The sequence below is a fragment of the Dasypus novemcinctus genome, chromosome 13 (assembly GCF_030445035.2).
Source record: "Dasypus novemcinctus isolate mDasNov1 chromosome 13, mDasNov1.1.hap2, whole genome shotgun sequence".
NCBI classification, from domain to species: Eukaryota; Metazoa; Chordata; class Mammalia; order Cingulata; family Dasypodidae; genus Dasypus; species Dasypus novemcinctus.
Genome location: NC_080685.1, coordinates 110616663 through 110642288, shown reverse-complemented (window position 1 = coordinate 110642288; position 25626 = coordinate 110616663). Strand labels below are relative to the sequence as shown.

General features: G+C 50.5%; 1 protein-coding gene across 1 annotated transcript in view; it reads left to right on the top strand.

Moving 5' to 3' along the window:
* SUSD4 (sushi domain containing 4) overlaps positions 1-25626 on the top strand; it is a 157180-nt gene that overhangs the window by 113341 nt on the left and 18213 nt on the right. The window contains 1 exon segment of the mRNA XM_058275264.2: positions 1340-1528. Coding sequence (XP_058131247.1) covers positions 1340-1528 — 189 coding nt within the window.

The following is a 25626-nucleotide window of genomic DNA, read 5'->3' as shown; positions in this document are numbered from 1 at the left end:
GAGCCACCGCAGCACAGGGTTCCTGTCCTGTTTCACTTACAACACAACTGGATTTTCAGAAGTTCAGCTGCCCCTTCCCAGGCCTGCCTCCACTCTGAGGTCAGCTGCCGTGCCCTGCCTGCGCTTGGTGACCATGAGAGCCACTGGGTGTGCCTTTCCCACTGTGACCTCTCAGCCGTTCTCAGCCCTGAGGGCACGTTAGAATTCCTGGGAGGGCTCTGAAGTGTGCTCTGTCCAGTGGTGGCAGCGTCACCACTGTAGAACCCTCTAGACTGAGGAGGGAACAGACGGAAGGGGAAGGCAGCTAAGGACTAGACTTCTTACTCTAGTGGCGGAAGCTCTGGTAACCTTGATGTAAGGCAGTGGTCACCGAGGTTCTGGGGGATGGAAGAGGGAAGAACAGGTGCAGCATGGGGCATTTGGGGACACAGGAATTGTCCTGCCTGGCATTGCAATGACGGATACAGGCCAACATACATTTTGTCAAAACCCATGACATTGTGGGATGCAAAGCGTAAACCGTAACGTAAGCTACAGTCCATGGTGAGCAGCAGTGCGTCAATAGTGCTCCTCGGTTTTACCAAATGCGCCGCACTAATGAGAGGTGTTGTTACTGCGGGAAGTGTGGGAGGGGGAGGGGGTGTATGGGAACCCCCTATGTTTTTGACCTATCATTTATGTAATCTAAAGCTTCTAAAAAATAAAACAAAAGGAAAAAAAAATTTTTAAGTGGTGCCCAAGCATTACCAGACCTAGTAAGTGAGAACCCCTGGGGACGGGCCCGAGGCGCGGCGCGTTTTGAAAGCTCCTCCAGGGAGTCCAGGGTGCGAGCCGCGGCCCAGCCCGTGGCGCCCCTCGCGCCGCCCTCCGTGCCCGGGTGAACCGACCGCCGGCAGCATTCCCTTCCTGCCGGGCAGCGCCGTCCCCAGGCGCGCCCACGCGGCCTTGGCCACGTCGGGACGCCCGCCTCGGCTTCCTGGGGCGGCCGCCACAGGGCAGCATCAACAGGACGGGCGCTGCCGCTGCCCGCAACGCCGACGCTGGGACGCGGCAGGGCCCGGGGAGGCCCCCGCCCGTCCGGCGCCCGCGACGTCGGCCCTGCCGGCCCCTTCCTGGCGGTGGCCCTGCGGCTTCCCTTTCTGCTCCTGGGAGGACGCGGTCCCCGGTTCAGGCCCACCCTGTCGAGGCGCGCGCCCCGAGCCTCAGCTCCCCTGCACCCACGCAGCCTCTGCGCCCAGGCAGCGCGCCCTGCCGTTTTGGGGAGGGCTGGTCGGCCCACCGCGGGGTCCGAGCGCGACGCCCCGGTGAAAGTCTTCCCCTCTGCTCTCGCTCTGCCCAGGCTGCCTGAGACCGCCGGCCTCGCCCGACGGCTACGGGAACATCTCCGACCTGCAGACCTCCTTCCCGGTGGGGGCTGTCATCTCCTACCGCTGCTTCCCCGGATTCAAACTGGAGGGGCCGGAGAACCTCGAGTGCTTCCACAGCCTCACCTGGTCGTCCAGCCCGCCCCGGTGCCTTGCCCTGGAAGGTAACACATCTTCTTTTGGAAGTTGGATTTTGGATTATTAAGGTAGGAGTTTGGGAGCAGAGGTGGCTCGAGCAGTTGAGCTCCCGCCTCCCACACAGGAGGCCCCAGGTTCGGTTCCCAGCGCCTCCCGAAAAAACAAAAGCGACAAGCAAAGCAAGTGAAGAAACAACTCAGGGAACCCAGTGTGGTGTCGGCTTCACACATACAAGGTCCTGAGTTCAGTCCCCGGCCCTTGGTACCTCAGAAGGGAAAAAAAAAAGGGAGATGTTTGCATAGGAGGTGAAAAGCGGTTAATTATGGTAAATGATTTCTGTTACCTGAGCACACTCTTCTCGCCTCTGCCCGGAGCAGAAGCGGCAAGCCAGGTCACCGCCATGAAGCCATACTTAACACGAGACAGAAAACTCGCTTCCTCCATCTTCAGGTTTAAAAGGGAGGAAGGGAGAGAAAAGAAAAAAGAGTTTCCAGCATTAAAGGTTAAACTGCAAAATATTGTCAAGTTAAATGAAAGGACTTCAAAAATTAATTTTCTCTGCACCCGATGAAAACAGATCGTAGGATGGCATCGTTAATCTCTCCCCTCGTTTTATTGTTGTGTCAATGTTTCTTCCATATTTTCATGCACTTTATGGCTTAGCTGTAAATGTTTTGCTGCAGGCGCACGCTGGGCAGCCTGAAAGCGAGAGCCCTCGCCTCCCTGCTTTTGTTAAATATAGGTGCTTACTTTAGAGTGCGGCACCCTAAGGACCACTAATCAATACCAGGTGCAGTGAGAGGGACAAGGGCCTCCATTAGCAGGATCACGGCCGTGCCTGTGGCGCTGGAGTGCCTCAAAACTTCTGCCCGGCAAGTCGGGCATCTGTGCGAAATTTGAATTTATGACCGCAGAGCACCCTCTGCCCAAAGTTAGCAAGGATGGGCTCCCTGGCATCTGAATACAACGGCTGGGAAGGGGTCCATGGGGGAAAGAGAAAATGGAAGGACCCCACCTGCCAAGGGTCCCTCCCGAGACTCTTTGCAGCCTCGCATGGGAAACAGGAAAGCAGGTGAACTGTCACGGAGGCGTCTCTGCCGAAGCGCAGCTCCGCGTTCAGGGCAGGAGGTGTGCGTGGGGGGACTGGTCGGTTTCCTAAAGGAGATGAGGCTGGCTGGCGCCGCGGAGCCCCTGTGGACGAGAGTGGGTGCAGACGTGCAAGAGGGGGAGCGTGGCTCCCCAAGGAGAGGGACGCTGGGCCCCGGCCAGGCCGCTTTTCTTCCCACCCGTCCTAGCTCCTCCGGGGAGTCAGGTCTAGAATAGCGGTGCCAGATAAATACAGGCCGCCCAGTGAAATCTGAATTTCAGATGGACGGCACATGACTTTTTAATATAGACAAGTCCCAAATATTGCATGGGCCTTACTTAAGAGTTCAAAATGGTCTGTTCTTTACCTGGAATTCAAATTCTAGTCTTCCGATTAGCTGGAGAGGGCGGCCCTGGGCAGAGCTGTGCTGTCTGCACATGGCCTGTAAGTGGAGGTGAGGGGGGCCGGCGGTGGGGAGGGGCTCCCTTGGGCGTCCTAGAGCCTCCTCCCTCCCCAGATAACCAGACACAGAGGATGGTTCAAAGCTATCCCTGTTACAAGTACGCCCACTTGAAATGCCTGCTTTTAAATCTTTTAAAATTTGCTGTAAATGCATTTCAAGCAGTCAGGGTCTGTTTGGGGACTTTGAAAGCAGTTTTTATGGAACTTAGAGAATAGAACAGGAGGTGAATAGGTATGAAACACAGTGTAGCTTCAGGGGGCAGTGGAAGGCTGTGAACAGGGAGCCGCGACCCGCCCCTGATGGGAGAACCCTGGTGCTTCAGCGCACGAAGAGAGACCCCCGGCCTTTTGCCGCGCCGTCCTCGGAGAGACCCCCGGCCTTTTGCCATGCCGTCCTCGGACCCCTGGCCTTTTGCCATGCCATCCTTGGTGCTGGCCAGGGAAGGAGGCTAAAACCCACCGTGAGAACTGCGTCCTGTGAAGGCCTCTTAATGTCATTTCCCCCCTCATTTTTAGCAGATTTATAGGTCCCTTTAAATTATCGGATGGAATGAGTTTGTGATCCCTTTAAATACAACATCGGCTAAAGGCACAGAAGCCACAATTCTAAACTGAGCGGTATGGAGGGATTACAAGGTATATATTTTTCTCAAAACTGGATAGAAACTGGATTAAATTAAGCCACGGTGAATAAGAAGTGCAGATGCATGGAAACACCCTCCTGATGGACCTAGGTGTAGGCATTTCTTTAGCCCTTACTCTGCTGATCGTTTCTGAAGAGCACACCTAATTTGTGCCATCTTGTCAGAGGCTGTTCAGCAAGGGGAATGGTCCAGAGGGCATCGGCCCCTTAACATGCCACCTTGCTTTTCCCTCCTCACTTTCCTGTCTTCTAGGGACACAGTTTGGTTTTTCTTGATGACATAGTGAAAAGCATTGCACCGCGCTATGCAATAAATGTCCTCTTGGGGTTTGGGGGTACATTAGGGCTCATGGCCCTCAAGGGGACGGTCAGGGCGTCTGGCTGTGGAATCCTCTCCCTCCTAGCGTCGCGTCCCTCGCTCTTTCCCCTCTCACGCGAGCCCGTCGGCTGCCAGTGCACCTGTCGCTGCAGCTCCCCCACCTGCCTCGTCTTCTGACCCGCCGCGAGCCCGGGGACCGGGTCGGAGGCTGCGTGCGTGTCGGCCGAGAGTGCACGGCTGGCTGCAGGCACCCCGCGCTCCTGCCGGGGTCCCCTGCTTAGCACTTTGACCCGGGACAGGTCGCTGAGCCTCTCCGTGCCCTCGTCTGTAGAATGAGGGTGCAGATCAGAGCCACCCCGTGGTACTGGAGGGCGCGGTGTGATGACGAGCGTACCCCAGTCAGTGACGCGCCTGGCACGTGGCAAGTGGCCGTCCGCAATCACCCTGATGCTCGCTGAGACTCGCGCCCAGCGTGACAGTTAGCAAGTGAACGAGGCACCGCGGGTGGCCTGACGTTCGATGTGTGTACGTCATGACACTATTTTGGTTGTTCAGATGCTGTTTGAGTTACTTGCTTAGTCTTCACTGTGTTGGTATTAAAATCCTACGCAACGAGACGATACATGGAACAATAATAAGTGCCATTAATGTCCCGGACTTCAGGTCAGGCTCCTGACCAGAGCGTTTGGTGCAGTAGCTCACGGTATCCTCAGTTCAGCCCTCTGAGGCAGGTCCTATCATCAGCCTCATTTTACTGATGAGCAGACCTAGGCATATAAAGGTGAAGTGACTTGCCCAGAGTCGCTTGGGTAGTGAGTACAAGAGCTGGGGCTGCAACGCGGTCTTCACCACATCCCAGTGGGGCTCTTCCTCTCCAAGGCACGCTGTCTGATTAACTAGTCACAGTGCCTTACACTCCAACCGGGACAACAATTCAATGTCTTTTTTTTTTTAAGATTTATTTATTTATTTATTTCTCTCCATTCCCCCCCCCCCCCCACCCCGGTTATCTGTTCTCTGTGTCTATTTGCTGCGTCTTCTTTGTCCGCTTCTGTTGTTGTCAGCAGCACGGGAATCTGTGTTTCTTTTTGTTGCATCATCTTGTTGTGTCAGCTCTCCGTGTGTGCGGCACCATTCTTGGGCAGGCTCCACTTTCTTTCGTGCTGGGCGGCTCTCCTTACGGGGTGCACTTCTTGCGTGTGGGGCTCCCCTACACGGGGGACACCCCTGCATGGCAGGGCACTCCTTGCGCGCATCAGCACTGCGCATGGCCAGCTCCACACGGGTCAAGGAGGCCCGGGGTTTGAACCGTGGACCTCCCATGTGGTAGACGGACGCCCTAACCACTGGGCCAAGTCCGCCGCCCCAATTTGATGTCTTGATAGCCATTTTTTAAGGAGGCAAGATTTTTTTAAAGAATTAGTGCATAGGAAGGAATTTGCCTTTCTTGTCTAGTTATTCTCCCTGTAGCGATCCCCGCCACTGCGGGCCCAAACGAGGCCGTGCCGTCCCCGGGGTGGCCGTGAGCCCTCCCGCGGTCCTAGGTCCGAACCCTGCCCGCTTGTGCCCTGCATCCCACAGAGCCTCCCTGCAGCCGCTGAGCGGGCCAGGGACCGTTGCTCTCCGTTCAAGTGACAAGGAATCTGAGACCTTGAGGGACGGCATCCCTCGCCCGGCCTCTCCAGCTCTCGGCCTGTTTCTCCTTCCACCACGCGGCGCTGCCTCCCCCGCTGGAATGGAGAAAGCAAGGCGAGGGCCAGCTTCCCAGGAGCAGAGGCTCGAGCCGACAGCCGTCTCAATCGCGTGTAACTGGCGCCTTGCTTCGTGAAGGAGCGTACCATTGTGAAAGGCAAGCTCGGGCAGCCTCAGCAATGGTGGCAGACACCCCGGGGCCCAGCGTGAGGGCACAGGCCACGGGTTTTAGACCCGCCTTGGGCACCCTTGTATTGAGAGCTGCGCGCTGTCGAGCATAGTGCTTTCCCATCACGGTGTTGTGGGCTAAAGCACCTGAAGCCCTGAACCAGAACGGGAGCTCCATCCCATTAGGGTGGATTAACAGGGAGACCTGGAAGGCTCTCTGCGGGCCGCCGTGGGTTGGCCAGTCTTTCCTTGTCTGTGCCCGTACCTTAATGTTTCCCTTTCTTCTCTGAGTCTCTCATCTTTCTCTGTCTTCTACGTAAACACATACGCATTAAATTCAAGAAATGCTTTTTTAAAAATAAAACCTTCGAGAATGCATGTGAGGGATTTCTCATTTGTAAGTGCTAAGAGCTCACTTCGCATTGCCAGCGGTGTTTGTTGAAAACCTGCTAGGCACAGAGCAGCCAAATTGGGCACTGGAGAATTACAAAGAAAGAAGAAGACATAATTCTTTACTTTGAACAATTTACAGTCTAATGGGGAGAACAAAACAAAACAAAAACCCACAAAAAACAAATTCATTTCTCCAAAGAAATAGCATCAGTGCAGATGGCACCCGCCCGTGCCCATGCTTTAGTTTTCGCCAAGAGGACTTCACGCAGTTGGGAGGGGAAGGGGCAGTTCCAGCTGGTGGCGTCACGATTGTGAATTCTCACCTAGGCATTTGGGGTTCGGCTGGTTTTTCCCAGAGGCCAAGCAGAAGTGCGTTTTCTGTCTCTGCTTTAGCTTTGGGAGCAGAAAGAGAGCTGGAAAAGCTCACTCCCACGGAAGGATGGTGCGTTTTGAAGCAAAATGCCTCAGTGTGTTTGAGAGGGGCACCGGCCCCACGGTTTGACGGGCGGGAATATGGAAGGATATTGAGCAACATAGAAATAAGTGAAGGCAGCAACCCTGCAGCAAGGGTTTGCCGGCAGCAATGCATGCACACAGCCGTGGAAGAAGAGGTGATAGCACCCGCTGCAGGGGACACTGCCGTGGCTGCAGAAAGCGCTTCTTTCTCTGCATGAGTAGAACCATCCAGACACCTGCAGTGTCGGAAACCTTCTCTCCACGTGCAGGCTTTCCGACACCTTGAAGTGGTACAGTGCTGCTGGGTGTCTGGAGCAGGGATTTCAGGGCCACGTCTTCCAAAGGGCGGGTTAGCAACTGCAGAGTCACATGTTGAGGCAGCTCGGATAACGGGTCAGAACGGGGCATTGAATTAGGAGACCTTCGCGGTAGCTCTGCCCACTTAGGATTCCTGTTTCCCTAACGGTCCAATTGGGTGATTGAATCCTCTAGCCAGAAGTCATTCTTCTAGTAGATCTCTAGGAAAAGAGATGGGATCAGATCAAGAAGGGACCAGTCAGGCATTTAGTGGAGATCAGAGTTGGAAAAGAAAGAACTCCACCAGTGGTGTGCGCTGCATTAAGTAAATGCCTGCGAGGTTTGTTTACTCATTCGGTAAACCTTTTCTTGCTTCTATGCTGAATATTTTGCGGGTTTCAGAAAAGGCAATAGCAAAGAAGTTATGTATGGTCTCCCTTAGGGTTTGTGTCTCTCGTATGACGGTCTTGGAATCTCTGGCAGAAATGGCACGTGTGGAAGTTATCCAGGGCCCCTGGCAGTAGACAAGACGGTTACCTATTCCGAGGCCACCTGGGAGGACTTCTAAAGGGGGGTCTCTGTGGCTGCAGAAAGCGCTGGGGAGATCGGCTTGGCGGGTCGTCTCTGCTGAGTCGTGTCAGCCCCGTCCTCGACACCCCAGCCCCGTTCAGAAGGCAGCCGGGAGCACTGGCGTTCCCGGGGAGCAGCCACAGGGCCGGGCCTGGGGTTTGGCCTGGTGGATTTTTCGCTTTTCCCAGCTAGAGGCATAAATCACTTTGAGAACTGCGGGTGCCTACAGTGTCATCTCTAAAGGTGTAGGCAGTAGCTCCTCCGATGCTGACATTTGCAACAGGCTCTTTCCGCCTACCGGCTGGCATTTCTCCCAGCAACAAGCAGAACATCTCAAACTTCTTGTTTTCAGATTCGACCAATCCCCAAACGCCTAGTGCCCCAAGTGATTTTTCCGAACCCTTCCCATTCATTCGGAGCTCACGCAGACCGAGATGGAAATTTAATCAGACGGCTTTATGTTCAATTCCAGGCTGAGCAGCAGTGTGCTGTCTAAGAGCCTGCTAGTGCCCCTGGGTCCTTTTAGGTCTGCATCCTTTTAGAAGACAAGGAGGAGAAATAAGAAATCAAAAACACCCTGTTTGGTCAAATGCAAAATAACTCGAAAGGATCCCATTTGGGATCAGAACTCACAGCCGGCGTGGGCGAGGCTGGCGCTCAACTCCCCCCCCCCCCCCCGGCTGCACTGGCAATCAACTTGGCTCCCGAGTCGAGCACGTTTGAGGGCCAGAGGCTCCTGGCCTGGTCCCTGCCCCCAGGAATCCTGCCTTCACTCAGGAGCGCCTGGAGGCGCCACAACAAACCCCAGGTCCAGAGGAGCCAGAGGCCCAGCAGGGAGCCCGGGCCCCCCAGGTAAGAGCCCACCCTGCCTCACGAGAGGGGTGCTCAGCCCTCGAGGGCGGCTATGCGGTGCAGCACTGACGCGCATTCCAACGCCCGCCTGAACCCAGCCGGGTGCTAGCTCCCCAGAGGGAAATGGAGCGAGCCCAGAGGAGCCGCCTGTCCCCAAGACGACTGCTGGACTTAGGCTCCAGGCGGAGGCCACGGTCGCTGGGCCACTTCCCCAAACCAGAGGCGGGAGGCCCGCAGGTGCTTCTCGTGCCTGCCTCCTGCCCCCTCTCCCCGGGACGCGCAGGAGAGTCGGGGTCTCTCTCACCTTCCAAAGTCCACATTCAGACCTGCTGACCCCCAGTGAGAAAGCATCAAGTCAGGCTCCTTAATTAACTGGAAACTGCTCTGCATTATTTTTTTTCTTCATTAGAGAAGGTGTGGATTGACGGAACAACCATGCATACCACACAGGATTCCCGTACGCCACCCATCTTACACTGATGTGCAATATTTGTCACAATGATGACAGCACATTTTTATAATCGTGCCATTCATTAAAGTCCATGGTTTAACTTAGGGTTCCCTGTTTATGTGAAGTAGTTCCATGGATTTTTTAAAAATTGTGTTCTGTTACCATAGATACAATCTAGCATTTCCCCCTCTTAATCATATTCAGATACACATTTCAGTGCTGTTAACTGTGTTTACAATGTTCTGCTACCAAACGTTTCCATCATCCCAAATGGGAGACCTGTCCATTGTAAGCCTTAACTTCCTATTGCCTATCCTACCCCATCCCGGGGTAACCTATATTCTAGATTTTGACTCTGTGGGTTTGCTTATGCCAATTGTTTCAAATTAGAATATTTGCCCTCTTGGGTCTGGCTTATTCCATTCAGCATGGCATCTTCAGGGTTCGTCCATACCGTTGCATGTATCAGGATTTCATTCCTTCTTACAGCTGGATAATATTCCATTGTATGTCATACCACAGCTTATTTATCCATTCATCAGTTGATGGGCCATTGGGTTGCTGTCATCGTTTGGCAATTGTGAGTAATGCCATGGTGAACATCAGTTTGCAAATATCTTTTCCAGTCTCTGCTTTCAAATCTTTGGGGTATATACCAGTAGTGGGATTGCTGGGTCATATAATATTGATAGTTCTACACTTTGTTTTCTGAGGAACTGCCAAACTGTGTTCTCCAGTGGCTGCATATACCATTTTACCTTCCCACCAGCAATGAATCAGTGTTCCTATTTCCTCACATCCTCTCCAGCACTTGTTATTTTCCATTTTTGTAATAGCAGCCGTTCTAATAGGTGTGAAGTGGTATCTCATTGTGGTTTTGCTTTCCCTTTCCCTGATGGGTAATGATGTTGAGTGTCTTTTTATGTGCTTTCTGGCCATTTGTGTGTCTTCTTTGGAGAGATGTCTGTTCAAGTCTGTTGCTTGTTTCTAAATTGTGTTGTTTGCCTTTTTGTGGCTAAGATGAAGGATGTCTTTATATATTTTGGATAGTAAATCTTTATCAGATATGTGGTTTATGTGATTTCCAAATATTTTCTCCCATTGTGTAGGTTGTCACTTTGCTTTCATGATAAAGCCTTTTGAAGCCCAAAAGTTTTTAATTTTGATGAAGTCCCATTTATCTATTTTTCCTTTTTGTTGCTTGTGCTTTGGGTGTAAAGTCTAAGAAACCATTGCCTAATGTAAGGTCCTGAAGATGCTTCCTAATGTTTTCTTCTAGGAGTTTTCTAGTTCCAGCTCTTACACTAAGGGCTTTGATCCATTTTGGGTTGACTTTTGTATATGGTGTGAGGTAGGGAATGGAAATCCAGTTTTCTCAGCACCCTTTGTTGAAGAGACTATTCTATCTTAATTGAGCATCTTTGCCACGTTGTCAAAATCAATTAGCCATGGATGTGAGGGTCAATTTCTGAGCTCTTAATTTGATTCCATTGGGCTATATGTCTGTCCTTGTGCCACTGCCATGCTTGCTTTTTTTTTTTTTTTTAATTTAGGTACAAGGGCCAGGAATTGAACCCAGGACTTCAAATGTGGGAGACAGTGCTCAACCACTGAGCCACATCAGCTCTCCTGAATTGTTGTTTTTCATTTTTTTGCTTTGTTTTGTTTTTTGGTTGTTTTTTTTTTTTTTTTGTCTTTAAGAGGCACCAGGAATCAAACCCAGGAACTCCCATGTGGGAAGGATGTGCTCAACTACTTGAGCCACATCCGCTCCCTACCATGCTATTTGGAGTTTTTTTAAAGATTTATTTCTCTCCCCTCCCCCCCCCATTGTCTGCTCTCCATGTCCATTTGCTGTGTGTTCTTCTGTGTCTGCTTGCACTCTTGGCAGTGCTGGTAATCTGTATCTCTTTTTGTTGTGTCATCTTGCTGCACCAGCTCTCCGTGTGTGTGGCGCCACTCCTAGGCAGGCTGTGCTTTTTTCACGTGGGGCGGCTCAGTGCAGGGTGCACTCCTTGCACATGGGGCTCTGCTATGCTTGGGACACCCCTGTGTGGCACAGCACTCCTTGCACATTGCAGTGCCGCACGTGGGCCAGCTCACCACATGGGCCAGGATGCCCTGGGTTTGAACCCTGGACCTCCCATATGGTAGGCGGACGCTCTATCAGTTGAGCCACATCCGCTTCCCTACCATGCTATTTTGATTACTATGTCTTGGTAATAAGTTTTAAGATCTGGAAGTATGAGGCCTCCAACTTCATTCTTTTTCAAGATGGCTTTAGCTATTCAGGGCCCCTTATCCTTTCATATAAATTTGATGATTGGCTTTTTCATTTCTGAAAAGAAGGTTGTTGGAATTTTGATTGTGATGACATTGAATCTATAAATTGCTTTGGGTAGTAATTTTTTTTTAAGATTTTATTTATTTCCCCCACCCTCTCATTGTTTGCACTTGCCATGTCTGTTCATTTTCTTTGTTTCTTTAGGAGGCACTGGGAGCCGAACTCAGGACCTCTGATGTGCGAGGGAGATGCCTATTTGCTTGAGACGCCTCTGCTCCTTGCTCTGTTGTGTCTCTCATTATGTTTTTCCTCCCTGTATTTCTTGTTGCATTGTCATATTGTGTCAGCTCACTGCACCTGCCTGTTGCTCCAGCTTGCTGTCTTCTTTAGGAGGCATTGGGAACCTCTGCTCCCTGATTGTTGTGTATCTCATTATGTTTTTCTTCTTTTGTCTCTTGTTGTGTCATCTTGTTGCATCAGCTCACCATGCCTGCCCATGGCGCCAGCTCACTGACTTCTTTAGGAGGCCCCAGGAATTGAACCAGGGACCTCCCATGTGGTAGGCAGGAGCTCAGTCGCCTGAGCCACATCCACTTCCCTGCTTTGGGTAGCACTGACATCTTAACGATATTTGGTCTTTCAGTCCATTCACTTGGAATGTCCTTCTATTTATTTAGGTCTTCTTTGCTTTCTTTTAGCAATGTTTGTATTATAGGTTTCTGTGTACAAGCTCTTTACATCCTCGGTTAGATTTATTACTAGATATTTGATGCTTTTAGTTGATATTGTGAATGGAATTTTTTCCCTAGATTTCTTCTGGTTGTTTTTTGCTTGTATATAGAAATACTATTGATTTTTGCGGGTTGATCTTGTACCCTCCCACTTTGCTGTATTCATTTATTAGCTCTAGAAGCTTTGTTGTGGATTTTCCCAAATTTTCTCTATAAAGAATCATATCCTCTGCAAAGGGAAAATTTTACTTTTTCCTTTCCAATTTGGATGCCTCTCTTTCTTTTTCTTGCCTAACTGCTCTGCAAGAACTTCCAGTACAATGTTGAATAACAGTGGTGACAGTGGGCATCATTTTCTTGTTCCAGATCTTAGAGGGAAAGCTTTCAGTCTTTCACCATCAAGTGGGATTTTAGCTGTGGACTTTTCATAAATTTGCCCTTTATCCTGTTGAGGAAGTTTTCTTCTATTCCTAGTGTTCCAAATGTTTTGTTTTCTTTTGTTTTTTATCAAGAAAGGGTTCTGTGTTTTATCAAAAACCTTTTCTGCGTCAACAGAGATGATCTTGTGTTTTTTTCCCTTCATTCTGTTAATGTGGTGTGCTACATTAATTGATTTTCTTATGTCGAAACAACCTCACATAACAGGGATAAATCCCACTTGATCATGGTGTACATATTTTTTATTTGTTTATTTATTTTTATTTTTATTTTTTTGAGGTACCAGGGCCAGGGATTGAACATGGGACCTCGTGTGTAGGAAGCTGGCACTCAACCACTGAGCCATGTTGGCTTCTGTGAGCTGGTTTTTTCATTTGTTTTGCTTGTTGTTTGTTTTTGTTTTATCAGGAGGCACAGGGAACCAAACCTGGGACCTCGTGTGTGGGAGGCGGGAGCTCAACCGCCTCAGCCACGTCTGCTCCTGGTGTATAAATCTCTTAATAATGCTCTTGGATTCTGTTTGCTAGTATTTTGTTGTGGAGTTTTCATCTATATACATTGGAGATATCGGTCTGTAGCTTTCTTTTTTGGTAATATCTTTATCTGGCTTTGGTATGAGGGTGATATTAGCCCCTTAGAATGGTTTAGGAAATATTCCCTTCTCTTCGTTTTTGGAAGAATTTGAACAGAATAGGAGTAAAGTTTTTTGTTTAATGTTTGGTAGAATTCCCTCATGAAACCATCTGGTCCTGCGCTTTCCTTGTTGGGAGGGTTTTTATTACTAATTCAATCTCTTTTTAATTGGTTTGTGGAGATCTTCTATTTCTTCTTGAGTCATATAGGTAGTCTGTGTGTTTCTAAGAATTTGTCCATTTCATCTAGGTCAGGGGTTCTTAACAAGGGGCCTGTGAGCTTGAATTGAAATTAAAAAAAAACACTATTCCTGTGGGGACGTGTTGGTGCAGATGTGATATATTTATTAAAGAACACACAGTGTGCTGTGGACTTAGTAAAGGGTGGTCTGTGGCTTTCACCTGCTGGCAAAGGGGTCCATGCAACAAAACAGGCTAAGAGCCCCTCCGCTGGGTTATCTGGTTCACTGGCCTACACTTGTGATCAGTATCCCCTTATAGTCCTTTTTAGTTCAGTGGGGTCGGTAGTCATGCCCCCCAGTTCATGGCTGGCTTTCAATATTTCTATCCTTTCCTTTTATTGATCTTTTCAAAGAAACAACTTTTGGTTTCTTTGCTTCTGTTATTTTTTTCTCTATTTCATTTATCTATACTTTAATCTTGCAGTGGATTTTAAGTCGAACGAGGGACGTGACAGAAGAGAAATCTCACCCGGGGTTTCATGATGCTGCTTTTGGGTCACTGACGCAGAAGGCAGGGCTTGGAGAACCTGCCCGTCAGGACACGGTCCCCACGCCAGCCGCCCCCACCCCCCAGCTCCTCCTCTGCAGAGATGACCTGGCCTGTCCAAGCCCACCCGCCTGGAGGGCCCGGGGTCTCGCCTCGCCTCGCCTGGGCTCTGGCAGCCCCGGTGCCTCCGGGGAGAGCCCTTTCCTCCAGAACTCCTCTCCGCCCCTCCCCTGCGTCCTCCAAAGGGAGAACCGGTGCTCAGAACGTGAACTTGGTTCTCCCACGTGGCGGGAAGTGTCTTGGGCCTCCCTGCGTTCCCACCCTGGAACATAGCAAGCGTTCCGCAGATTTTAGCTATTGCAACCAGACGCCCTTCGATTCGGCTGGTGTTTTCGGCTGCCCGCTCTGGGGGTATCTCTTACGCAAGAGCTCTCATCCTAAAATGGCCTTGAGAGGCGAGCGCAGCACCCACCTGCCGGGGAGCAGACTGCACTCAGGGAGCTTAGCCCAAGGCCGCCTGCCGGCAAGGGGCAAGCCAGCCCTCGTGGCCCCACCCAGGGCCCCGGCCGCTCCTTCTGCCCACGCCCCTCTTGCCTTGCGCTTCCAGGATTCAGAGCACCTGCTGGGTAGGAGGGAGCGTTCTAACCCCAGTTCCAGGCCTTAGCGGCAGGGGGCACCCTGTCCCTGAGATGCAAAGGGACGGAGTTGGCAGAGGATCTGAGTCCCTGCTCTTGACTAGGGCACACCCTTCCCAGGGGGGCTGTCCCGGGCTAGGTGGGAGCAGAGGGCTGGGGGCTGGGGGGGTCCCTCCCCGCGGTGACTGCTGCGGTATTCCCTGCAGCGCCTGTTCTTCGCCTGTTCTTCGTCACCCCAGGCGCCCTCCCTACCAGCCGGAGGAGCCGGGAAGGGAAGCAGGTGCTGCTGGAGAGGCACCTTGGTCCCGGGCACTCACCTTGCTGTCTTTCGGAAGCCCAGAACCACTGCAGGTGCTGAGTCCCTCTTCCCAGCCGGGAAACAGGCCTGGTACCTCGGCCTTCGGCAGCACCCGCAGAGCCCCGGTTACGAGCCCGTTTGGCTCCCAAGCTGTGCTCTTTCCACTGCACCGCACTGCCTTCGTGGAAGCGACCGGGCCCTGCCATCTGCGAAATCGGCTCACGCTGCCTTTTGGTGCTTCCTTTTCTGTCAATGTTTCCTGAAACCCGAAGGGTATCATTCCAAGGCTTCGGAGGCGGGAGAGAGCTGTTACCCTCTGTGATCCAGGCTGCTCGGCACACAGTGAGGACACTGTGGGAAGTTCCCCTTTCCCCCCGCCCGCCCTGCCCCCTTCCCAGGCAGTTCAGAGAGGTCCGAGCCCCGGGGGGCTGTGGGAGCTAAGCCCTGCTCCCCTGAACGTTAGTGACAGGAGAGGCGAGCGCCCCCACCACCCACCCAGGCCTCCCACCGCTCTGCAGAGACCAAACGGCCGGGGCCTGGCCCCCGTGAGCCTCTCCTAGGCCCCCAGACCCCCTGCAGACTCACCCGGGCCCCTGCAGCAGCCGGGGCCAGGAGGAGGCAGCGGAAAATGAGGGAAAAGCAGGGGATGCTTGTTGTCCCGCCTCTCAGCCGTTAGGGCGGTGGGACGGCTCTTCCTGGGCGGTGGAGGAGGCTTCTGATTTATCCGCTTGCCCAGGCTTATCCCTCTTCCTCCTCCTCTCCCCGGGCTAGGAGGGTTAGGGAAGGTCAGGGGACGCCTGGGCGGTGGGTTTTGGACGGCCCAGCTGGTTTGTCCCCGCCGCCTCATCACGCCCCCTCCCCTCTAACTCGTTTTACACACTGGGTGCCCACTGCAGACTCATCTGAAGAAAGAGCTTGCCAGCGCCAGGTTTGAAAATCATCCTTCTAGTTCTCCTCCCTTAGGAACTTGAGACCAGAGAGATGAATGATTTGCCTGGGGTCACTCAAAAATGCCCCGCAGACCCCCAGTCTTCCCATGGGCAAGTGGATGGCTAATCCGGAGCCCTAATTAGGAACCCGGCTTACCTCCGGTGGTCTTGGGGGATTTTTAAACAAAGGACTGAAAACAAAGGACTCTCGAGTTCCCTTTGAAGACAGACGTGTGTTGCCTGGTTTGGAAGGAGGAGCCCGGCTTCCCGCCTCGTCTGTCAGCCGCCCGCGCTGCACAGCCCTGCCTGAAACAACAGCGAGGGCGCTTGGAGCTGACAGTGTGTTTCCACGCGGGCACGTCGTTCGCCCGCAGCACCCCCTTTGGCTGCTTTACTCCCTGGCAGTGAAAATCCCTCCGTCCAGCAGTGTTTAGGTTATGGCCACCTTGCGTGTCACCCTGGCAGGTACTTGATTAGACGGAAGTGCCAAACAGCAAGCAGCCCTGCTGGTTTTATTATTCACAAGCGCTAGTCAATTATTCTAGCGCCATCTCCATGCACTGTGCGTACATCATACAGACTGAGTCCAGGAAAAGAGCTGCTCGCCTGTCGTACCAGCACTTCTAGCGAGCGCTGTGTTTAATTTCCGTTGAGCAGCGAGTCATTGCCACGGCACTTGTTTCTCTCGTGGTCGCACATCTCTCCTGTGCTGGAGGAGATCGTGCCGTGGCATCACAAAGCGCCATTGTTCATTTTGTAAATTAAGTCCTGAAACACTGATCTTTCTGTCCTAGGAAAACCAAGAGAACTTGTGCTTATTTTTCAAAGAAAAGCAAGCGCTCAGGCTGCTCTGCTGCTCCCTTGCAGGCTCTCTGCTCTTGCGTTTCTTGACTGCTGGGGGGGCCTGGGCCGGAAGCCCCCTCGTCCCCGCCTCCAGCCCACCTCCCCAGCCCTGGCCGCAGCAGGCCCTGCCTCCACACTTGACCTTCCTCTCAGCCTCATTGCTAACCCTTGACCACAGACCCTCCTCTGTCTGCCCTGGACTTCTAGAATTACCTTCTTTTTTGTTTGTTTTTTATTATTTTTTTCAATTTTTTTTATTGCTTGTATTTTTTTAAATTAAAGTTAATAGATCACATTAAAAAACATAAGAAAAAGAAACGTAAGAGGTTCCCATATAACCCACTCCCTACCCCCCCACCACATCATTTTTGTAAATTATAAATTTTTGAAGATATATACATCACACACAAAAAATTACATTAAAAAATGTAAGAGGTTCCTGTATAACCCCCACCCCCTTACCCACTCCTCCCACATCAACAACCTCCCTCATCATTGTGGCACATTCATCGCACTCGGTGAACACATTTTGGAGCACTGCTGCACCACATAGATAATAGTTTACCCTGCGGTTTGCACTCTCCCCAGTACATTCAGTGGGTTATGGCAGGATATATAAAGTCCAGCATCTGACCCTACAATATCATTTAGAACAACTCAAAGTTCCAAAAATGCCCCCACATCACATCTCTTCTTCCTTCTCCCTGCCCTCTGCAACTACCGTGGCTACTTTCTCCACCTCAATGCCACAATTTCTTCTATTACTAGTCACAATAGTTTTATAGTAGAATATCAGTAAGTCCACTCTAGTCCGTATTTTATTCCTCCATTCTGTGGACCCTGGGATGGTGATGTCAAGAGGTCAAAAGGGGGCTTAGATCCCACATGGATGATGGATGCAATTCCTCTGCTTGTAGTTGTAGGCACTCTTGATTCCCTGGTGTGGTGGTTGACCATCTTCACCTCCCTGTTAGCTGACCTTGTTAAGACCAACGAACCAGAGAGTAGGAGTCGCCACTCTGTTGAGGTTCAGGGCCCAGCTGGCACATGGGCAGACAGAGATTCAAGTCTCCTAAGTATGGACTATCCCTAGCACCAACCACAGGTTCAGTAAAAGTGACAGAAGAGGCATGTTGTAGACAAGTCACATCTGAGTCCAGCTCCATCACACTCAGGAGCACAGATTCCAAAGTAGGGCCCTCTGACATGGCACAGAACTCCAAATCCATCTGCCATGACTATATACCCTGCGGATCTCCATAGCCTTCAGGAGCACCAGTACCTAGGATTGTATCTACTTTGGCTTTTTCTGGGGTCCTGCTGAGGTGTGCATAAGTGTGACCCCCCTGATGACCTCCCAACTCTTTTTGCAAGACTCTTAGCCATATAAACTCATTTGTCTTTGTCATTTCCCCCTTTTATTCAAGGTCAAAAAGCAGTTTTTAACACTTGATCCAACATGTAGGCTGAGATATTCTGCTGGTCTAAGTTGACCGTTTTATTCGAGGTCTCTTTCTAGTTGCTTCTGCAGTTAGTGATTGGTAGTAGTCCCTCGGCGCTAGGGAGGCTCATCCCCAGGAGTCATGTCCCACGTTGGGGGGAAGGCAATGCATTTACATGCTGAGTTTGGCTTAGAGAGTGGCCACACTTGAGCAACATGGAGGCTCTCAGGAGGTAACTCTTAGGCACCCTGCAGCTCTAGACCTAGTGAATATTTCAGACACACAGGTGCCTAAGCATAGTTATCAGTATCAAGGGCTCATTATTGGGCCATCTTTCCTTGTTGATCTTTGCTGTTGCACTTGGGGGATTGTTGTTGTTCCTTTGGGGAATGTGACAGAACTCCCTTAGGTGGGAACTCAGCACTCCCTCAGTTGATGTTTGTAACAGTAACTACTATAAAAATACCCAACATATATCTAACATATTTATGTTCCTTATGTACTTGCCCTGGAAAACTCCCCCCACCCAAGTGCCTTCATCAATAACACACCAGAGTTCCTCCCCTGCCATAGTTGAACCTCTCTGTGGTCCAAAACTTCTTCAAGAATGAATCCTAATATATTGCCAAATTCAAGTAATAGGAAATTGAAATACAGTGATGGGTTTACAGTTTAGAAATAGACTATATTGTAATTTAGAAATACTATAATATAGTAAAAATAAATTGGTGTATTAATGAAATGAAAAATATTATAAAGCTTTGTCTCTAACGTTTTGCCTTTCATCACTGTAATAGGTGATGCCCTGTATGTACAGTGGCAAGGCCCTTTCATTTCTTCCTCAGTGTCTACATCCTTTCTTTTTTTTTCTTTCTAATTTTTAATTTTGTCTTCAAAATGTTTTAGATCACAGTAATTCACATACACAATATAGGGGACTCCCAGATATCCAACATCAAACCCTTTTCCCCTTTCCCCAGAAATGATCTTTTTACATGTTCATGTTATATTTGCTGCAGCTGATGTACAGATTTTGAAACATAGCTATCAAACATGGTTCCATTTTGGTCTACATTATTGTTTATATTTTAGACTGTACAGAGTTCTAAATTTTTAGTTTCCTTATGTTTTACATTATGGTTTACATTTTAGTTTATGGACTTTCATACGCTTTAGTTGTAAGTTGGCATGTCCATCATTGCATGATCTTGTAGAGCACTTCCATTGCCTGCCAGTTTCCTGCTTCCATCCATGCTATACCTCTCTCCCCCGCCCCTCAGGGGACACCGTGACACTCACTCTCCACTACTTGAGGAACCAGATTTACAGATACTGCAACAATGCTGAGGGCTTGAGTTACTAGATGGTCCTAACTAATTGGGAGCCAGGGAGTCCCTCTCTTTGGGAGCATCAGGTCTCCCCTGGATGTGGGTGCACCTTCACACTCATTGTAGGGGTCTCCACCCAATGATATAACACACTGTGACAAAATGGGCACCCACACGCTCCCTAGAGGTTTGCCCCTGTACCAGATACACCCCCCTTAAGCACCTTAAACACGTGATCCTTCCTTAATATATTTTCTAAAAAGTTTTCTCAACAGTATAGTTTCAACCATATACCTGGCATTCTCCCATATTCAATGGTTCCCCCCAGCCCTCTCCCCAATTCCTTGGGTCATTTGACCCATCCTCCCAACCCTAGCCCCCTCAAGCCCACAAAGCGCCACCCAAAGGTATCCTTATGTCCCCATCTTATCCCTTCCCTGTACAAATAGTTACCTCCAGCTTTTCATAGACTTCACCCTTGTAGGCGTCAGCTCACAACCTTCCTCTCCCCCCCAGATTCCTTTAAGCCTTTCTTCCAGTCTCTAGCTCTCTGAGACAGCTCGATTTGCTTGTTTCATATCAGAGAGGTCATGTAGTATTTGTCCTTCAATGCCTGGCTTGTTTCACTCAACATAAGGTCCTCAAGATTCATCCATGTTATCACATGTGTTTGTACTGTATTCCTTCTCATAGCTGAGTAGTATTCCATTATATGTATATACCACATTTTATTTATCCATTCATCCGTTGATGGGCATTTGGGTTGATTCCAACTTTTGGCAATAGTGAATAGTGCTGCTAAGAACATTGACTCATTCAAATGCCGAGATTTAGGGGAGCAGATGTAGCTCAGTGGTTAGGCGCCTGCTTCCCATGTATGAGGGCCTGGGTTCAATTCCCAGCACCTCCTACAAAAAAAAAAAAGTCCAAATGCTGAGATTTAGATAAACGTCAAAGGAAGAAGAGAAAGTGATTCTTCTCTCCACCAAAGGGGAAACAGCTGGCAGATCTGTGGAATTTCTCTCAAATCAAGAAAGGAAGAGAACACCAAAGAAGGACTAGGATACCCCTCCCTGCACCCTCACATTCTGTGATGGGGCTCCCAGACTCCATCCCTGGGCTGTAGCCTGGGTGGGGGTCCCGTTCCAGGGCCTGCGTCAGTGCAGGAGGCCCCGTGTTCTGAGCCCAGGCCCTTGCTCATGTTTTCTGGAAATGTTGCTTGTGCACCAGGCACAGGGATGGGGTTGAATGAGCAGCCGGCGAATAACTCTACAGCCTGGAAGCTGCCCTCTTGCTTTGGGTCGGAGGAAGCCCTTGTGGGATTGTGTCGGTAGAAAGCAGCGAGAAATGTTCATACCCAAGAATCACACACAAGCCTCTCCCGGGGACCGCTCTTCTGCGTCGTCCACATTCCACATCCTTCATGCTGTGGCACAATTATTCCACTCCTTTGCTGAAGGCCAGGGCAGGTTTTGTTTGAGATACAGAAGAAGGGGATGTGTCCTTCTCTTTCCCCAAAACTTATTCCTGATTTTCTCTGTAGCCAGTCTTCTATTTTGGAAAAATTCGCAGGCATGCAAGCTGAAGTCTTTATTTTGTAATGTTGGAATGTCAGGACCCTGGAAAGAGTGCCCAGCAGAGCAGCAGCCAAGCTATATGACGGTGGCTGGGAGCCACTAGCCTGTGCCAAGAGGGTGATTTCGTTATGCTCAGAAAATAGATTGCCAGTACAAGAGGGGAATTTGGAGTGTTTGTCCTTAAACTCTAGAATATCTTCCCCATCCTTGCTCTAGGCAGAATGCACTTCCTTCTTTCCTCTGGGAAGTTAGGTGACTTGTATTTCATGGTAATAAAACCTCTAGCAATCAGGAGCAACACAGGCGACCATAAATCCCACCAGTCACTCCTTGGCCTTTTTCAGGCTGGGAATCACTCGGTGACATTCAGCACGGTGGTGTGGGGGTCCGTTCTACCCGTCATTTCCTTTTGCCTTCTCTTCTCCAGCTCCCACTCCCATCCTAACTTTTCTTCATAAATGATTGCCAGAACGCCCTGCCTTTTCTCCCAACGTAATTAGACACCCACGGCAAAGGTTAGGTACAATATTCAGAACTTGCCATGTCATCTGTGTGTCTTGCATCTTTTATTTTTCAAAGCCAGCATGCCTATGTTCACCTCATTTTCTCTTTTGTATGGGAGGAGGTTTCACGGTTTTGTTTTCACAAAAGATGATGCCCACCTCTAAATTGAGCCCAAATTTCCCTAAAGTTGGAGTGCTTGGATAAAACAAGGCTTCATCTGATAACTCAGATTTCTCCTAGTAGCTGTGGCCTCGGAAGAAAAGTCTAGAACTTGGTTGCCATTCTGGCTGGGTTGTTCTTTAATGGGTGAGAACCACATGCATTTTCTAGCCCTACCTCTTCCACCAGTGATAAAGATTTAACAGGCCCAGGCATGAAGAAGGTGGAAAAATAGCTGGAGCTTAAAAAAAAAAAAGAAGGAAAGAAAGAAAGAAGCTTATCATATTGGAATTCAGATTTTAAAACTAGTCTTTGGGGAGCTGATGTAGCTCAGTGTTTGAGCACCTGCTTCCCATATACAAGATCCCAGGTTCAATACGTGGTACCTCCTGAGAAACAGAGAAACCAGTCTTTAGCCTAAGTTATCACAAGCAAACCACTGTGTCTACATCAGTCTGTATTTTCATACCATAAATACCTTAATTCTGAGGGAAATGTTTTTGAATTGGGACTAAAGCAAATTTGTAGGAAGCTGGAAAGCCAAGAATTCCATGGCTAAAGTAGCACATGAGGCATTTTACTGTGCCGTGCTGCTTGGCACTTTCAAAGACACAGAGGCCCTTCGAATTCGCTGTGGGTGACACATAAGGATTCCTAACCTGGCTTCTGCTGGCACTACCCAAAGAGAAGAATGACTGATATCTCCCCAGGCAACTCTTGGGGATCAAGGGCTAGGATTCAGTCTTCCTGCGTTAGTTTTATCCCATTCTGCTGACTACAGCATAACTCACAAATTAACGATTTTCACGTTCACGATTGGTTTTTACTTCATTTTAAGGAAATCTCAGTGTCTAGATATTTCCGGTTGGCGTTCTGACATTAGCCAGCATTGCCTCTATCTCCCTCCTCCTCCAGCTGGCCACCTCCCCATGGACCTGGCTAGAGTTCCGCTTCCATCTACCAGACCAGTGCTGGGCTCACGCTCTCCTGGCTTGGCTTGGGAGGAAGCCCACTCCCCTTGCTCTGCCCTCTCCCTCTTGCCTCCAACTTAAAGGACTGTCTGCAAAGCGTCCTGAATCCCAGTCAGCCAGCATCCTCTGGACTCTGCCTGCAGCCCCTTCCTGAGCTAGTGTCTCCCCTGGCCCCGTACATGGCACCCTGCCCATGTGAGCTGAGCTGAATGGGAGCATGCCTCCCATGTCTGTGAGGGGCGCCCCAGCTCGCCTTTCCCCCATCTCTGATCATCCAAGGCTCTTCCAGGCTCCCAACCTGCTGCACAGCACGTGCATCTGAGCCGGGCAAGGAATCCCACTGTGCCCTCTCCTCACCCATGAGTGGCCCCACCCTCCCTTGCCCTTACATGCATTTAAATCCCATGGAAGAATCGGGAAAAGAACACAGCTTTGTAGTAGTATCACTTAAGATCAAACTCCAGCCCTGCTGTTTATTTGCTGGGTGACCCTGGACAAATGACTTTACCTTTCTGAGCCTCAATTTCCTTATCTGTATAAATGACAACAGTAATAATGATGCCTCTATAAAACCGTTCTTAGGGTTAAGTAAAATGGTGTGTTCGTTCTGCCCACCCTATAGGTGTTTCATAAGTGTCATAATCACTGCTTGTACTTTGTCTCACTGGCTCCCAGTATCGCCTGTAAAAATAATAAACACTCCCTCTGTTAACTGAGCATCTACTTGTGTGTCAGGCATTGTGTTTGCTGATTTACAGATATTACTTCTAATTCTTATTTCTTTTTTTAAAAAGGCCTTGTGATTTAAGTATTATGATTCCTGTATTGCAGATGATGGAAACTAAAGCTCAGAAAGAGGTTAAGCAAAGTGCCCAAGGCTACAGAGCTAGGCAATGAGCCAGGGTTTGAGGCCAGGCATGTCACTCTTCACTGGGTGCAGCTGCCTCCCGGAGCTATCATTAAGCCACAGACCTCCGTATCCCCCCAGTCTTCCTCTAGCTCACGTCCTCACTCCCACGCTCCCCTTTCATGTCCTCCTAGCTGACTTTCCCCTTTCAGTCTCTCCTTCCACTTCCTGTGACTTCAAAGCCAGTGACTCTCAAATTTGTTCCAGTGGCAGAAAAGCATGCTACTCACTGCAGGATAGCAAACCTTCCTGCAGAACGCTAAGAAATACCGATAAAAAGTAAGTCTATTGTGTAAACCAGAAGCAACTTTACTAGCAGAAAACACGGTCGTTTTCCATGTGTGATAGAAAGCCATCCCCATAAACGCACGCGCACACGTTCACACCCTTACACACACATGTACTCACTACAGCCAGGGGCAAAGCATGGCCAGTTGCTTCCCACTATTATTAACTGATTACTCAGTTATTTCCTCATCCGCTAGGCCTGCTAATAGACACGAACAAGGAGGCGCCAAGATTTTAAGAACAATGAGTAGGAGGAAACCTCAAGGTTCAGAAAATCCAGTACACTGATGTAAACGTGTCATGTGGCGCCTTGGTCCAGTTTGCCAGGCTAGTTTGAGATTCTCCGGGAAACAACGGCAACATTCAACCCCAGTGTCATCTGTGAGGGCGGAAGAGTTTGCCAGTCGCAGAGAGAGATGGAAAAGACCTGCTCAAAGTGCGCCTTACGCGTGGACTTTCTGTGTCACCCTCCTCTCTAATTCTGTGCCTCTCAGTGTCCCCCTCTTCAATATTAAGATGCCCTGAATCCCAACCGTAGGAGATATTTTAGAGAACTTCCACTGACATCCAAGCAACTTTCATGTCAGCCAGGTGTCTCGTGGGTGGTTTCCACCTTGTAGGGGTTTAGCCACTGGTGCTCCAACCACTGCAAAGGAAGACAGCCTCATCAGAACCAAAACGGGTCACCTCTTGATTTCGGCACCAGCCTTTCCTTGCTGCAAAAGATGGTCACAGTAAATCACGGGCTTACACCTGCTCCAGCACTCTCTTCCTTGGTGGCCTCGTGTCTCCAAATCCAAGGCAGGCTTCCAGTTCCTTCCACGAAACTATGTTTATTTTTTTCGCATTAAAGCTTCACGGCTGTCATCAGGCGCCATCCTGCACTTACTAAGGGATACGCTCATGTGGGGAGGCTGAGATGGAGGGCAGGTCAGAGCGCCTCCCTCGGGGCTGCCTGGCAACATTGATCTCAAGTGTGACCTGTCAGCACATCTCTGAGCAAGCGAGCGCGAGGCTCCATTGGGCCAGAACACAAGCCGACACCCAGCCCCGCCGTCATTTGCTTCCTTTGGCAGACACATTTATTGGCCTTCTGGGTTGTTACAGCAAAACAAAAGTGGAAAATGTAATGGGTTGTAGAACCTTTATTGATTCTCGCTGAGCTAAAAGGAAAGTTTGCAGGGCAGCCTTAGAGATAGCTGTGACTTTGGCAGGGCGGGTTCCAGCCAACGTCCTGGGACCGTTCCCCACCTTCGCTCAGGCTGGGGGCCGCTGCTGCAGCAGCAGTCTCCAGGGTTAGCAGCCAGCGGCTTCAGCGCATGGCAGAGCACACAGTCCCTCGACGGCCGCGTCCTCCGAGCCCCTCCCCAGGGAGGGCAGGCGGGGCACGCGGTGGTCTGAGAGGACGCCCTTGCACCAGTGCGCAGGACCTCTGGCTTTCCCGGCAGGTCCCCACGCTCTTCGAGGCCCGCTGAGGTTGCTGCTCTGGCCTCGGGAGCCCTCCCTCCCCCTCACCGCTGAGCTCAGCTCAGTTTTCTCATGACCCGGGGCGGCGCTGCTCCGTCTGGAGCCTGCGTGTGAATCACCCGCGGGTTTTGCTGAATGCAGCTTCTGGGTCAGTGGGTCTGGGGTGCGGCCGGTCGCTCTGCATTTCCAACAAGCCTCCAGCAGATCCCAAAGCCGATGGTCTGTCCGAGGAATAGCGAGGGAAGGGGAAGGACAAAAAGAAATAACGAGGACCGCTCCCTGGTAGCACCGCCCCGCGCAGTGCTGCAGGAGGGCCGCGGGCACGGTGGAGAGCGGCCTGTGGCCTCCGCCCACGCAGCTCCCGGGATAGATGCGGGGGTTCAGACGAAAGGGGCGCACTTTCCTACACGAAGGACCCCCGGAGGACTGTGCGAAGTTCCCTGAGACTAAGAACTAAAACGGCCATCGGAGCAGCCAGGCTCGGGGGCCCAGGATTTTAAACATCAGAGGCCGTCAGTTGTAATGTTGCTTTATATTCTCCTGACCCACCCCCCGGAGGAATTTGTGTGAAT